General features: G+C 41.6%; 1 protein-coding gene across 1 annotated transcript in view; it reads right to left on the bottom strand.

Annotated features, from left to right (window-relative positions):
* The window catches only part of nlgn4xa (neuroligin 4 X-linked a), an 83,211-nt gene that overhangs the window by 64,741 nt on the left and 3,142 nt on the right, over positions 1-15,328 (bottom strand). The window contains exon 2 of the mRNA XM_084574006.1: positions 4,532-4,588. Coding sequence (XP_084430132.1) covers positions 4,532-4,588 — 57 coding nt within the window. The remainder of the gene's footprint in view (positions 1-4,531; positions 4,589-15,328) is intronic.

Here is a 15,328-nt window from a genome sequence, read left to right as displayed (position 1 = left end):
CATTCAAATAACTGTGAGCCACTCACCAAAATTTCAAAGCCTATTGGCATAGATTGCTAGATCAGACCCAAAAACGCAATTCTGTAAAAGCCAGCACGAGAGATGGGCTCGCAACTGCGACTCAGTTCACATCATTCGTTTTAAAGAGCCGGTTAATAGATTCTGTTCTGAACATCACAACTCTAGCCAAGACCCTCACTTTGCAAGATAGATTTTTGGAGAAACAAATTTTTGCCATCAGATAGAAATTCGTTGGTGTGAAATGCTACAGATCGATAAGTCATTATCTATGGATCTCTTGCTGCAAAATATTTCTTGCAAGGTGATTGCATCTTTTTTTTTTTTTTCGATTCTATAGCATTTCATACCAGGATTTTATGTCTGATAGAATTTACATGCTGTAACAGCAACGGGCAACTCAGTTCATTCAATTCGGGAACATGGACCACTGATGAATTAGTTCATTGTGTGGTATTGAAATTAACTGCTGGTTGCAAGCCTTTACTTTGGCAATCACATCTCCTATTTGGTCACCTCCTGCAATAGTAACATTATTCCAGGGTAAAGACTTCATAAATCTCCCTACAGTAAAGTTTCTGAGTCCTCTTTTCTTTGGTGGAGGATATCCGACCATTTTTCTTTCAGCCCAAATAATGAAAATGCATGATGGTTAGGTTGACTGTCAACTCTTTCCTCGAGAGAAACACATTGTCATGTTGAAGAAATGTCCGGATAACAAGTGTCTGGACAACGAAAGCTGTACTTTGCATGTACGTACAACTGTGGGGTGGACAGAGTCCCCACATGGTAAAATCACTGCAGCCCACACCTTCACCTTCTTAGCTTCATTTGCGGTCAACCACACGTAAAACTCAAGTTTAGTGTTAACTGGAGTGCACACATTAACACTGTGAGGTTATAAGTCAGTTTCAATGCATTGTTTGACGTGTCAACCTTCATTTCTTTGGTTTTGAATTACCTGGTTATGTTGCTCTTCCTGGTGAGCTCACTGGGCTGTACCATGTGCTGGCATAGCATGGGGGGGATTTAAGTGTAGCCAGGTTTTCTTTGTAGTTAGTGTGTCTAACACTTTGTGTTTGAGGGACGTGTCTTATTTGGTTTGAGGAAACCAGTACTTAAGCTCCTCCTGTGTCATTGTATTGGGTCGGTCTGTTCAGTTTGGACATAGTTTTGTTATTGTAAGGTTGTGTATGGCTATGTTTTGTTGAACTCTTTTATACAACATTGTACAGCTGCTCCATAAAAAATAAAATGAATCATAAAAATATTCTAACAATTGGTGTGTCTCCAAACTGTGGTTTGTCCTGTTTAGTTTAAATTATTCCAGTCAAATGTAGTAACGGAGCAAGAACGGGTTCATTCGGAAAGCAGCAAGATCATGATGAAAAAGGTTATCTGGTCTGATGAAACAAAACTTGAATTCCAAATGCTATTTCCATACTAATACCATCCCCACGTTAAAGAACCCAGAACCCAATACTCTGAGAAGAAGTACCATGATGACGCTGGCGAGGAAAAACTCCCTAGAATGAACCCTAAGCAGAACCCAGCTCTTACAGAGAAACCAATTAGCCGCAGGCCAGTCATGTGAAGTCAGATAAAGCAGATAAACTCATACATGCATCAGAATGTGTATATTTTCATTCATCTTTCACTCAACATGACAGTGACCTGAAGCATACGATCACGAGGATGCTTGAGTGGTTTTAGGATGAGTCTCCGACTGAACTTGGGGGACCGGCAACGTTCAAACAGAACATCTAAAAAGAACATGGAAGTTTACAGATGTTTTCCATCTAATCTGACAGCGCTGAAGGACCTCCAGGAAGGTTTCATTTTAAATGAAAAAGAGATGGGCTTTGAAGCTCTTTGAAGGGAGCCAGATCTTGTGGATCCATTCCTTTGAAAAAGTTGTTCAAGACTGGCTCATTCTGACATTTATTTATTTATAAGATGTCAGCCTGTGCGTAACTAATTTTATCTAGGAAATAATCACTTGGAGGAATTATAAAGTAAGATCTGGATCAAAATCACTCAAATTTAGATATCCCACCAATATATATTCTATTGGTGGGCTACCTGAGTTTGAATAACTTTGCCCACAGCAACTTTGAGAAATTCAAAAGTCTTTGCATTGACTGGGAATGGAACCCCAGTCAAAAGTTGGCATCTATGCTCACTGTCATACCACCAACTTTTTGCCGTCACAAATGTGCTTAAAGATGCTGCTGTGTTTTCTTTAGCTTACTTTGTGTTTTTGAGTCGCCAACAAGTCACTTCAAATGAAGCATGTCCTCCGGCTTCTCGACACCACTGCATACTGAGACACTCACGAGTGAAACGAGTCTCCCAATTGCGACTCAGTTCACATCGTTCGTTTTAAAGAGCCGGGTCAATAGATTCAGTTCGTTCGTGAACGTCACAACATGATTCTAACTCATGGTCTGATGGGAAGAGGTCTGAGTACTTTATGAAGCAGTTGTATAGTCAAGTAAGCAAAAGTGTGTCTCATATGTGTATGACTTATCGACAACATTTCAATAAATCTAACGAGGTGCCCATACCATGTATTTTAAAACATTTTGTTCTCATAAGATATTTAGAATTTCATCTATTCATCTATGCAGATCAATTCCAATTTCCGATAAAAGTTCTGTTGTCAAACTAAATAAATATCACAATATTAAATTATTATTTAAGTATTTAGCATATACAATATTGAAATTAAACTGTTTAAAACTGATTTTGTGTTAAAAGTGTTACTATTGACAGTCTCTGCAGAAATAACACTGAAATAAAGAATGGAAGAATTTATTAAAATTTTAATAAAAAATTTAATTGGATTTTTCTAAATGTATCCCATAGTAAGACTGCATTTGTTAAATGTGTCCTGGGGCATAATAATTACATTTGGACTTCCTTGGTAAGATAATTTAGAAATCAAATAAAACATTTTTAAAAAAACGCATAGACAAAAACTAGTTTTAAAGGCCGGCTCCTAGTGCCTGGCTAATGCTAACTCATACGGAAGAACGAAAGGCGAGCATTGTGTCTAATATCACTCTCTAGAGCAACATCCGTTAAAAAAACAACAACAACTGCCCATGATAACGTGATTCAGAAATGTCACTGCTTTTTCTGGCACTTGTGTGTCTCGCCCAGAAAACAAATGGTGCCCTTTAACTGAAACGTCTCCTATGGCTTTCTTCTTCACCTCCAGTCACAAGACAGTCCCCACAGATTACCCAAACACGGTAAAGAAAAAAAGCCGCGCTATTAGGTTATCATCACGCAGAGGGAGGTGTTAATAGAAAAGTCGGGGGGAGGGGTGCGGCGGTGGGCAGACATTTTCTCATGGGTTAGCGCTCACGCTTCATCGAGCAGTAGAGGGAAACAAATGTAAAAAGGGAAAGATATATATATACATATATATCGTTTTAAAACTTAAATTCATAAGAGGAGGCAAAAGGGATTGCTATCACCACATCCCTGTATAGAGGTTAGGTTTATGCCTCAGGACACATCCACTGGAATAAACGTCTCTGATTTAGAAGAGAAAATAGGGTTAATCACAAAACTAAAACGCTGAAATTAGTGTGTTGAGTTGCACTTTAATTGGAACAAAAAAGGGGGGAGGTACTTGCCAGACAAATACAACCTGCAAAAGTTAGGCCACATGACCAGTACACCTTGTTAAACATTGGCAAGTAGGGGAAGATTTCATTGTATGGTCAAAACTGCTGTTTTATCTGTTTTGTAGAGAATACGCCATATTCCTCCCTTCCATCATCCGCCTACACATTCTGCCCCCTTCATGTCTTCCCTTCGTCCCTTTTTCATCCCATCCCCCGACCCCATTTCATCCCACACCCTTGACCCGTTTTCATCCCATACCCTTCAACCCTTCTCATTCCTCCATCCATTTCTCTCACTACCTGTCTACCAAAACGTATTTGCATCACTTAAGGCGTGGTCTTTGTTAGTGAAACAAAAGTCATTAAAGATGTCAGAAGACAAAGTATGCTGGACTGAGACATTTGTCTTTATCCTTATGGTTTGGTGGCTATCGCTGAGATGGTAGAAGAGGGAGCTTTGATCCCCCCATGGACCACAGGCTTGTTTGAATGCGCATGTGCTTGTGTGAACGTATAGGTAGACGTGTCATTGTGACTGCAAAGCTCTTTGAATACCAACAGGTAGAAATGCCCTGTATGAAAACAAGACCATTTACTTTACAGAAATTACAGAAAGTTACATTTGTTGACCACTTTTCCAATTCTTTATACAGCAACTGTTTGTAGCTAGGATACTAAAAGACACTGTGCCATGCGAACGTTGTTTGTGAGCAAAACTTTAATAAAGGTTAACCAATAACAATTGCCTTTATGTTGGCTCCATTGGTCAAATGATTGTCTCCTTGCAGTTCACAGCTGTCTGTCAAGGTTCTCCCAGAAAATAGAAGCGAGGAGAAAAAAAAAATGATGTGTCAGGTGTTTATTATGTCGGTCAAAAAATTGAGTGTCACCTTTATTGTTGAAATCTGCGCCATGCCTTTTTGTGTTGGCCCCTGGTGTTTGGGGAGAAAAGTAGGATAAGGGGAGACGTTTAAAAAGAAAACATGTGGGGAAAAAAATCTTTTTCACCAAAAAGCGGAAAGACAAAATATGTCCAACAGTGTTTGCTGTGTGAGGAAAAAAATAAGCGAACGGGTTGTGGTGTGATTATGTAGGTTTGAGGGATAACAAGCACAATAACAGTTCTATCAGCAGATGTATTGGTCGTAATAGGCTTATGTTTGTTTGGAACGTTGGAGTCACCATGTAGTTGTATTCTGATGATCCTGCAAAGACAGTTCTTGAGCTAAACATGGCTGCTGTTCATAGTTCATAGGTCATACCCCATTTTCAATTTGTACTACGGTGTTCCTTTCATTCAGATTTTATGCTTTTTTTTAACCAGCTAGCCTGGCTCAGTCCAGAGGTAATAAAACCTATTGACTAATGCCACCAAAGCTCATAGATCAACACATTTGATCTGCTTTGTTTAACGAGTACTATTTAAAAAATGCATTTATCCAATCTATGATTTTAAAGTCTGATTTTTAAAGAACTGATGAAAGACTACAAACAAAACAAAGGTAAGTAACATATCGAAAGCAAGGCCATAAAACCTTGTTCCACAAGCTGAAAAGCTAGTTCATCTCCACTGCTAGCTGTGAGAGAATAGAAAAATCAATCGCAACAATAAAAGCACTGAATTCACAGAAACTTCCAGAGGATGTGGCAGAACGGTCAATAACATCCACTCTGCTTCCCACAATTACTTTTTGTTGAAAAACTGAATTGTAAAAGTGCTGCCTGTATGCTAGGGACAAGGCTGTAGCTGTGATGTGTTTAGCTTAGCTTAGCATAAAGACTGGAAGCAAAGGGCAAACTTTCAAAAACATAGCAACTAATATGTCTAATTTTGTGTCATTAAAATGCCGTATTGTCTCATGTAAATTATTACATGGCTTTGGTAGGAGTAAGATTAGCTTTTTCTTGACAATTAACTGTGCATCCATCCACTCAGTATTCCAGTGCAGCGCCTACAGCATCATCCTGCATTATACTTTTGAAATTCTGGATTTGTAGCTTGAACAGAACATTAATGTTATATTAAATATTGGCTTCAAGTGAAGACTCAGCTTTATTTTAAGGGGTTGAACTGAAATATCATTCACACCAATCAGGCATAACATTATGACCACCTGCCTAATATTGGACAGGTCTCCCTTGTGCCTCTAACACAGCTCTAACTCATCCGAGAATGGACATGGGCCTTCTGAGGGTGTCCTGTGGTGTCTGGCAACATAATGTTTGTAGTGGTGGCCTTTGGGTCCTATGGGTTGAGGGGAGGGGCCTCTGTGGATCAGGCTTGTTCCAGTGCATCACACAGATACTCGATGAGTTTGGGATCTAGAAGATTTGTTTCAGCAACTTGATATCAAGGTTGGCACTGATGCCTCACAGCAAGAAGGTTCTGTTTTTGAATCCAGACCAGTTTGCATGTTCTTCCTGTGTCCCTGTACTATGCTTGTTGGGTTCATTGGTGATTCTAAATTCATGTGCACAGGACAAGCGGTTACAGAAGATCAATGAAGGAATGAATGAAAATTGATATCAAGAGACTTAGTGGGCAGACTATTTGACTTCTTTAACTTCAAAAGCCTCTAGATTGCTTTGGTCGTATGTTTGGGGCCATTGCTCATCTGTAATGTTGATGCTTAGTCCAGCTCTGTCTTCGGTCACATCATCACTAAAGACCAGTGACCCAGTGCCATTGCAAGCCATGCATTGCCCATGCCATCACACTGCCTCCGCTGTATTTGACAGATCTGTCCAAAGAATGGCTTTTTAGATGTTTTTTTTTTAAAGCTAATGAACAAAGGAGTGAATAGTTTGCACCTATGAACCCTCTGCTCTCCTCGTCAAGTCTAGACGTTATCTTCAGTCATCGACCACTGTTGTTTTTTGAGGATGCCTGGGCCTTTTCATATAGCTTTCCTTTTTTTTTTTTTTTGTTGCTGCTGTCAGGCATGTAACAAACTGTATCCTTATCTTACTGCTTTCTCTTTGATTGATTTGTTTTACTTTTGAGAGCTCCCCGCTGTGAAGGCAGTTTCCGAACAGCTTCCAAATGCAGACGCCTCACTTGGAATCAGCTTCAGACCATTTTAACTGCCGGACTGATTGGATTGATGCGGGAATCCACGGATATCGGTGAAATAGCTTCTGAGTCAGGCATACAATTATCTTTAGCTGCTTAAAAAAAAGAGGATGGTACATATTAAGGAGCTGTGATTCCTAAAACTTGGATTTTTGGTAAATTAAAGCACATATACCGATCAGGTATAACATTATGACCACTGACAGGAGAAGTAAATAGTATTTACCATCTTGTGACAATTCAATGTTCTTCTAGGAAACTGTTGGACCTCGCATTCGTGTGGATGTTACCTGTTGTTTCAGGTCGTTTCAGGTCACTTGCCCTTCCCTCATGTGTCACCTGTCTGACTGTCTTCCCTGATCTCTGATTGTCCCGGCCTGGCAACTTAGACATGTAACCCCCACCTCGACCAGACCAGGCAATGAAACTCCTTGATGGCAGCAGCAATCCACAAACACACAAAAAACAGTATAGGAACAACTCAAAAAATACGGAAAACAGCACAAGGCGTTGACCTGGCCTCCAAATTCACTAGATCCCAAACAAGTATCTGTGGGATGATCCACAGAGACGCCTCCCCTCAACCCACAGGACCCAAAGGCCCCCACGAAAAACAATCTGGTCCCAGATACCACAGGACACCCCCAGAAGGCCCATGTCTAGTATCTGATTACTGTTTTGGAGGCACAAAGGAGCCCTATCCAATAACAGGCAGGTGGTCATGCCTGATCGATGTATTCTGAACTTATTCAACATCTCATATTCTTTAAATGATTGTGACTTGGATACATTTTGGTGATCAGCTGCCCAGTTTGAACATCTCATGCTCGGGTAAAGCACATTTACAGATATGGGATTTTATTTTAGATTTCTACTCACAGACGAAAAGTTCTTTTTCCCTCAGATAGGTCAATGTTGTATGAGTTATGAAACAGTAAGCAGCAGTAAGCTTGGGGAAAATAACCTTTTTAATACTACACTTTTTCTAAACCATGCTTCCATGTCTTGAAAATGGGAAAGAAATAACGCACATTGTTACTGAAGGTGCGGCCTTCACTGACATGGAACGAAGGAGATTTAATACAAATGAAAGGTTTTGCTAAAAAGCTGAGGTCTATTATCCATGCTGTGGTAACAGTCCTTGACTTCGTACCATGTTCAGAATGTACAGTATGCGCACGTCCCTGTTCTCCCACCTCAACTATGTGCGACGTATCATTCACTGATCAGCAAATAGCGGAGAAAGGGTCTCGAAAGGCCCGTAATGTGGCAGCATGGCTGGGGTGGTGGAGTGTTTGCACATTAAAGCCGCTCACTGATAGAGCAAGCTGCACAAACACAGACTAGTGCCATGTAGCGTAGCCCGCCCGAGCGTGAACGTCCACATCTGCTCAGGCTGGTCACACACAAACACACACAGATGTACGCATACCAAACACGCAAGCCTCAGTAACTCAGAATACATACATACGCACACCACAATACTAGATTAACTTTATTGATAGTTTATGATACTAAAGGCCGTAAAAAGTAATATATAATTCCTGCACCTGGGTCATGGTACAGGAACCTCCGGTATGAGTTACTCAACACTAGGGAAAAGGGGTCACACAAATAAACACAATCTTGAAGAAAAACAAGTGAAAATGTGCTCAAGTTATTTCCACGTCGACCTCTTGCGTTCAACATGTGACATTCTGTATTTTTCCACTTGAAGACTACCTTGAAGAACATCTGATGGCAGCCAAGTGCCGCGAGTCACCAGATCAGAGACTCCAAATGTCACTGTTGTTTTATCCGTCACCTTTGATGCAACACCGAGCAGTCTGAGAGAAGGGGAGTATACGACACGGATACAGCCTCTCTGTCTCCCTGCTATGTTATGACCCAGCCTGAGGTGATTTCCTTCCCTCTGTCATAACCCCCTGCCTTTCAGAAGCACTTTGAGCACATTAGTTCTGAAGAGAGGGCCAGAAGACAACAGCCCTGGCGGTAAAAATGTTGCCTTTAACAATAGCAATCGCGGTAAGTAAAGTACTCATAAGAGTCAATTTTTCAAGAGATGTGAGCATTCGCCCCCCGTGATAAAAGGCAGAGTGTGGTTGCATGGCAGGATGTTAGTATTTTGTCAGCGACATCTTCCGTTATTCATTGACTTTGGTTCTGTTTAGAGCTGTGAAGTTCATGAACGAACTGAATCTATTGACCGGCTCTTTAAAACGAATGAACTGTGAGCTGTTCTTTGTTTTGTTTTTTTTGCTGCTTTACACACAGATATACACAGAAACTTCTGGAGATGGTATAGTAGATATCAGCACATTTTTGCCGACCTTTGTGATCGAACCCAGGTCTACTGCTATGCTAAGTGTAGCTGTCTATCTAGAATCTAGATTCCGATATACCGAATATGTATTGGTGGGATGTCTATGTTTGAATGACTGTGATCCAGATCTTACCCATCACAGTGCTGATTTCAAGGATAAAATAACTTACCCCCTGGCTGGCATCTTAAAAATAAATAAATAATATGGCTCTTTGAAAGGAATTGATCCACAAGATCTGGCTCCCTTCAAAGAGCCATGAATCCCATTTCTATTCCTGTTATCTTGGAAGTATCACAATCTGTATTTGCTTTGCTGCCCATATACAGTGAGTACGTAAATTATATTGCAGATTTGCTAAAGACTTGCTAAAATCATTTAAGCTAATTTTTTTTCCCTCATCAATGTACACACAGCACCCCATATTGACAGAAACACACAGAAATGTAGATATTTTTGCAAATTCATTACAGAACAAAATCTGAAATATCACATGGTCTCAAGTATTCACACCCTTGGCTTGGTACTGAGTAGAAGCACCCTTTTGAGCAAATACACTGTAGCCATGAGTCATCTTGGGAATGATGCAACACGTTTTTCACACCTGGATTTGGGGATCCTCTGCTATTAATCCTTGCAAATCCTCTCTAGTTCTGTCGGGTGGGATGGTGAACGCTGATGGAGAGCCATTTCAAGCTGGACCTTATTTCTGGCACAAAATACGATCGTTAACTCATCCATATAAGTTTTGGTGTCATTTGGAGTCGTTCAGACAATATTTAGAGCCGCGTATATCCATATAGTGGGAGTGACTGGGGCACCGAAACCCAGCCTCTAAATAACGCATTATCTGCCGCGAAACTCGTTCATTTCACCAATATTTTGTTATGATACGCTAGTGCTATTCCCCCTTCCAAAGCCACTCCTTCGTTATTATAGCTATGTGCTTAGGGTCATTGTCTTGTTGGAAGGTTCGGCCTAATCTGAGGTCCTGAGCACCCTTTTAAAAAGGTTTTCGTCCAGGATAACTCTGTAACCAACTGCAACCAGTCGTCCTGTCCCTGCAGCTGAAAAACACCCCCATGGCATGATGCTGCCACCACCATGCTTCACTGTCAGGATTGTATTGGGCAGGTGATGAGCAGTGCCTGGTTTTCTCCACACATACCACTTAGAATTGAGGCCAAAAAATGCCATCTTGGTCTCATCAGACCAGAGAATCTTATTTCTCATAGTCTGGGAGTCCTTCGTGTGTTTTTGGCCAAACTCTGTGCAGGCTTTCATGTGTCTTGCACTGAGGAGAGGCCACTCTGCCATAAAGCCCCGACTGGTGAAGGGCTGCAGCAGTGGTTGACTTTCTAGAACTTTCTCCCATCTCCCCACTGCATCTCTGGAGCTCAGTCACAGTGTTCTTTGGGTTCCGATTGCTCAGTTTGGCCGGACGGCCAGCTCTAGGAAGAGTTCTGGTTGCCCCAAACGTCTTCCGTTTAAGGCTTATGGACGCCTCTGTGCTCGTAGGAACCATAAGTGCAGCAGAAATGCTTTGTGACCTTGGCCAGATTTGTGCCTTGCCACAATTCTGTCTCTGAGCTCTTCGGGCAGTTCCTTCGACCTCATGATTCTCATTTGCTCTGACATACACTGTGAGCTGTAAGTGTCTTATATGGACTGGTGTGTGCCTTTCCTAATCAAGTCCAGTTCAACTCCAATGAAGGTATAGAACCATCTCAAGGATGATCAGAAGAAATGGACAGCCCCTGTCACAGCAAAGCGTCTAAATACTTATGGCCATGCGATATTTCTGTGTTTTTCTGTCAAAATGAGGTGCTGCGTGTACACTGATGAGGAAAAAATGAACTTAAATGATTTCAGCAAATGGCTGCAATGTAAGAGTGAAAATTTTAAGGGGGTCTGAATAATTCCCGTACCCACTGTACTTACATTTTTGCTGACACGACATTTCCGAGTAAGTGAGTTTCGAAACAAACCAAACATTTAAATTAGGTGAAGTGAGTCAAACGCTGTTTTCTAACTGTGTGTACACAGCAGAAAGTAGTCACATAAAGATTGCTTTCTTCTGCACTTGATTAGTATTCTCAAGAAAATAACATTAAAAATTTACAAAGCTTTTCTTAATTGATTACATTTTTTTTGTAGCTGTCGCTGAATGTTGCACCAGTAGAGACCTTAGGCAACACCAAATGGAAGTGCTGACTTTACGCCCTAAACCATTTGTATGGCGCTGAGATGGAAGTTAAGAAAAACACAGTGGCTTAGATAATGCAGTCTCAGAGCTCTCTCTCTCTCTCTCTCTCTCTCTCTCTCTCTCTCTCTCTCTCTCTCTGTTTACCACATTTTATCTTCATGGAATAAAGTGCTGCAAAGAGTATTTTAATTCAAGGAACGGCTTGCTTCAGTGCGGCACAGAAAGCTGCAAAATGTCTTTTCGCTTTTGGAGCTCGGAATAAATCACGGCCGCTTCTGAAACATTAAGCACTTTGGTAGTGTCTGTGGAAGGGCGTACGAGGGGAACAAGCGGCTTTAACACTGCACTGGGTCTTGTATTTGAGACGAGGGTTTAGCAGTAAAACCGAACCAATGTGGGAGACTTCGACGCCTAAAAAATAGAGGTGACGAGGCCGCGGTATTGTCTCACTCTATGAGAAAGCCCCCTGAGGAAACATCTTCACTCTGATTAATTCACTACAGCTGCATGCCAGTATACTGCAGAGGCTGATAAAGCAGACACACTCCAAACTAGCCTCTTTTTCTTCCCTTCCACTTCTTCCATTTCCTCACAGCCTTCTCCTCCCTTTATGCACACACATGAAAAAGGCTCTCGGGCATTTCACCAGCGGACAGCGAGCATCTTGTCTACTCGGCCAATGAATTCAGCGAGAAATCTAAAAGGCCGTGACAGTACAGTTATTTGAGCGTGCTCGGCACAGGCCGCAGTGGATTTCCTCTTTCAGCTTCAAATCAGACGACAAAGAACAGGCGTCTCTTAATCTGTCAACGCACTCGAGGTGCAGTAAAACTATAAATCCCATCTTGATCCTCAGACGGCAGGATATTTTGACATTACACTGGATTTTTGAAAAGGCCAACTTGGGGGATATAAAGATGATGGACAGCAACGGGAGTTGTAAATGGGATAGACATGTCACTCCCCGCTGAGTTCAGACTGTAGAGACACATTATTATAACTCTTTTATCCATTGCTCCTCAGAGTTTTGTTTCATAAAAGAGTTGTGACATTCGCGAACGAACCGAATCTTTTGACCGGCCCTTTAAAACGAATGATGGGAACTCTTTTCTTTTTTTTTTTTTTTGGCGCAGAAGCGCCTGTTTTGCTATTCCACCGAGTGAGATGGTGCTGGTGACGGAGATGGTATAGTATGGTAGTGGATACAGGTTCTAGAATCTACATAATAGATATAGATAGACTCAGATATCTCACCAAGAGCACATGTACTGGTGAGGTGTCTAAGTCTGAATGATTCTGAATCAAATCTTACCCTATGACAGTGCTTTTTTCAAGGATAAAATAAGTTATCCCCAGGCTGGCATCTTAAAAATAAATAAATAAATATCAAATTAATATCAAAATGATCCAGTCTTTTGAACGGCTCTTTGAAAGGAACAGATCCACAAGATCCGGCTCCTTTCAAAGAGCCGTAAATTCCATCTCTACTGGTCTGATGAATACCTTTCAAAATAGTGTTGAGTATCCGTAAGCTTTTGGAAGTCTTTTTTCCCTTTCCTTCTGGCATGGACACAGCTGAAAGTCTCCTTTTCCAAAGGAGTGCACACATTTTCAAGCTTCATAAATAAATTTTTAAAAAATGCCAATTTTTGCAGTTACAGCAGTTGTGGTAACTATATACGATTTCCCTATTAGTCCTAAAACTCCAACTGGGACTCCCCTCCTTCCTCTGCTCCCTCTTCAGCCATGACTGCCGGCCTGTACTTGGTCCTAACACCTTCATCAAGTTTGCAGATGACACCACGGTGATAGGTCTCCTCAGTGACAATGATGGAGCACTTGGCCATGTGGCGTGCTGAAAATAACCTGCTCCTCAACACGAGCAAAAAAACCAAAGAGCTCATCCTGGACTTTAGGAAGAAGAACCTATCACGGTCCTCTAACACATCCAGCTTCGTGAGAAAGTCTCACCACCGCCTTTTCTTTCTGAGGACACTAACAATAAAACACCTCTATTAAGCCATCCTGGTGAACTTCTACTGCTGTGCTATTGAGAGCATCCTAACCAGCTGTAGAACAGCGCATAATGAGGTCCCCACTCCCTCCCATCGAAGACATCCACAGCAAAAGCTGACTGTGAAGAGCACTCAACACTGTCAAGGATGCCTCCCCCGCAGCACAAAAACTGTTTGCCCTCCTACCCTCAGTCCAAAGCCAGCAAGCACCGGAACAGCTTTTTCCCCACAGCTGTCTCACTACTGAACCCTACCCTGCTCTAACCCCCTCTATGCAGCTGAACCCCTCCGAACTTGTATCCTCCTCACACTACTGACACTTTACCGAAGTCCAATATAATCTAACAAAACATTAGTTTCTGTTTCCAAACCTTAAATGCTGTTTACTACTGCAACCATGATGTGAAAAGGCTGTTTTTTAAGTAAAGATATGAACAGAACAGAGACAAAAATAAATAACTACTTCTATGGATTTTGTAGTCAGGTGCTATTCCTCCCACAAACTGTATTAAACTTATAGGCTTCCCTGATTTATTGTGCTCGAGTACAATAACTATTTTTTCTGAGATCGAATCATTTCAGAAAAGCTCCCAACTGTGCACCGACAAAGGATTGCGAGATTATCCCTCTCCTGCACTTTTTAATCTACCATGTACTCAAGAGCTCAGACTAAATTTAGAGCGGAGCTGTCAAAGATCTCAGCCAGACACACATGTTAATGCGCTTCCCTATCCTGTCGGCGACTGTCCACTCTCTCCCGCGGCTTCCGAAAACAGCCTGCATGCCAGCCTTTCTCCATCTGACCCCCAAACCATTGCGGGTTATGTTCAACACACTGTGCCTTTCACGGAATACATACTGAGTCCTGTCCATTGCAGCTGCTGCCGCCGAAGCTGGATGGGTAAATTGCTTGGCTGGTACAAGTGTCACACCAACTCCAAGTCACAAGTGCTCACTCAAACAGGGGAGTGTGGAATAAAAGCCATTATAGGTGAGCTTTCCACCCGAGAGCGAAGCGGGACTTGACAATTTGAGTTGGCTTTTATTTTAATCTTGCATCACTCTTTGTTAACGGCGCTCTTATCAGTCATAGTACAAAGCTGTGTAGAGTGGAAGAACTCCAAGCAATTTGACAAGTGGCCCTGCATTTCCTCCCTTTTAGACAAACCATTGTTCACTGATGGCAAAAATCAAAGGATCTTTGAAGAGCTCCCAGGAAATCACTCCTCAAGGAAAATATTTATGGCACACTACTCGCGGAAATAAAAGAAAAGAAAAATGCGCTGCGAAAAAAAAAACATGAATGGGGTTGATAAGCTTCTGTGTTTTAGAATAAAGCTGCAGTCCAACTTAAATCAAAAATGAAAGGACATCAAAAGCATGTAAACATGGGAAGAATGCGAGTTGTTCAGTGTTTCTCTTAATCCCAATGGGTGTGCCGATGTACATGCTTGACTGGCAGCTAAATTAAACAGACGAACAAGAAAATGGAATATTAAAATCATTCTGTCAAATTAATGAACGAAAAGTGAAAAATGCAACTACATTTGAGTTGTTATCGGTTGATTATTCATTTGTGGGTCTATCGAAACAAAACCTAAAGGCATATGACATCATGGAGTACTCTGAGTCATCAAACTATGAATTACTATGGGGTCGCGGGATGAAAATCAATCTGATGGGATTCATACTCAATTCATGCTCACGGGCAAGGTGGTGCATGGACTCGTCACTGCTGTTTCACCAGAGAATGTTAAAATATATCGTATCATTAAAGGGGAATTACTGTTTTTTACAACTTGAACCTTATTTCTGGCATAAAATACGATTGTTTACTTATCCATATAACTTTGGTGTCTTTTGGAGTCGTTGGGAAGATATCTAGATCCAGCGGAGCGTCGCGTGTGTCCATATAGTGGGAGTGACTGGGGCACCGAAACGCAGCCTCTCAATAACGCATTATCTGCCGCGAAACTCATTCGTTTCACCAATATTTTGTTATGATACGCTAGTGCCGTTCCCCGTTGAGTCCGGAGTTGCCTGTTATCATCATCCGG

Source organism: Chelon labrosus (assembly GCF_963514085.1).
Source record: "Chelon labrosus genome assembly, chromosome: 24".
Taxonomy (NCBI): Eukaryota; Metazoa; Chordata; class Actinopteri; order Mugiliformes; family Mugilidae; genus Chelon; species Chelon labrosus.
Note: the sequence above shows the minus strand (reverse complement) of the source record. Positions and strands in the feature narration are given on the sequence as shown.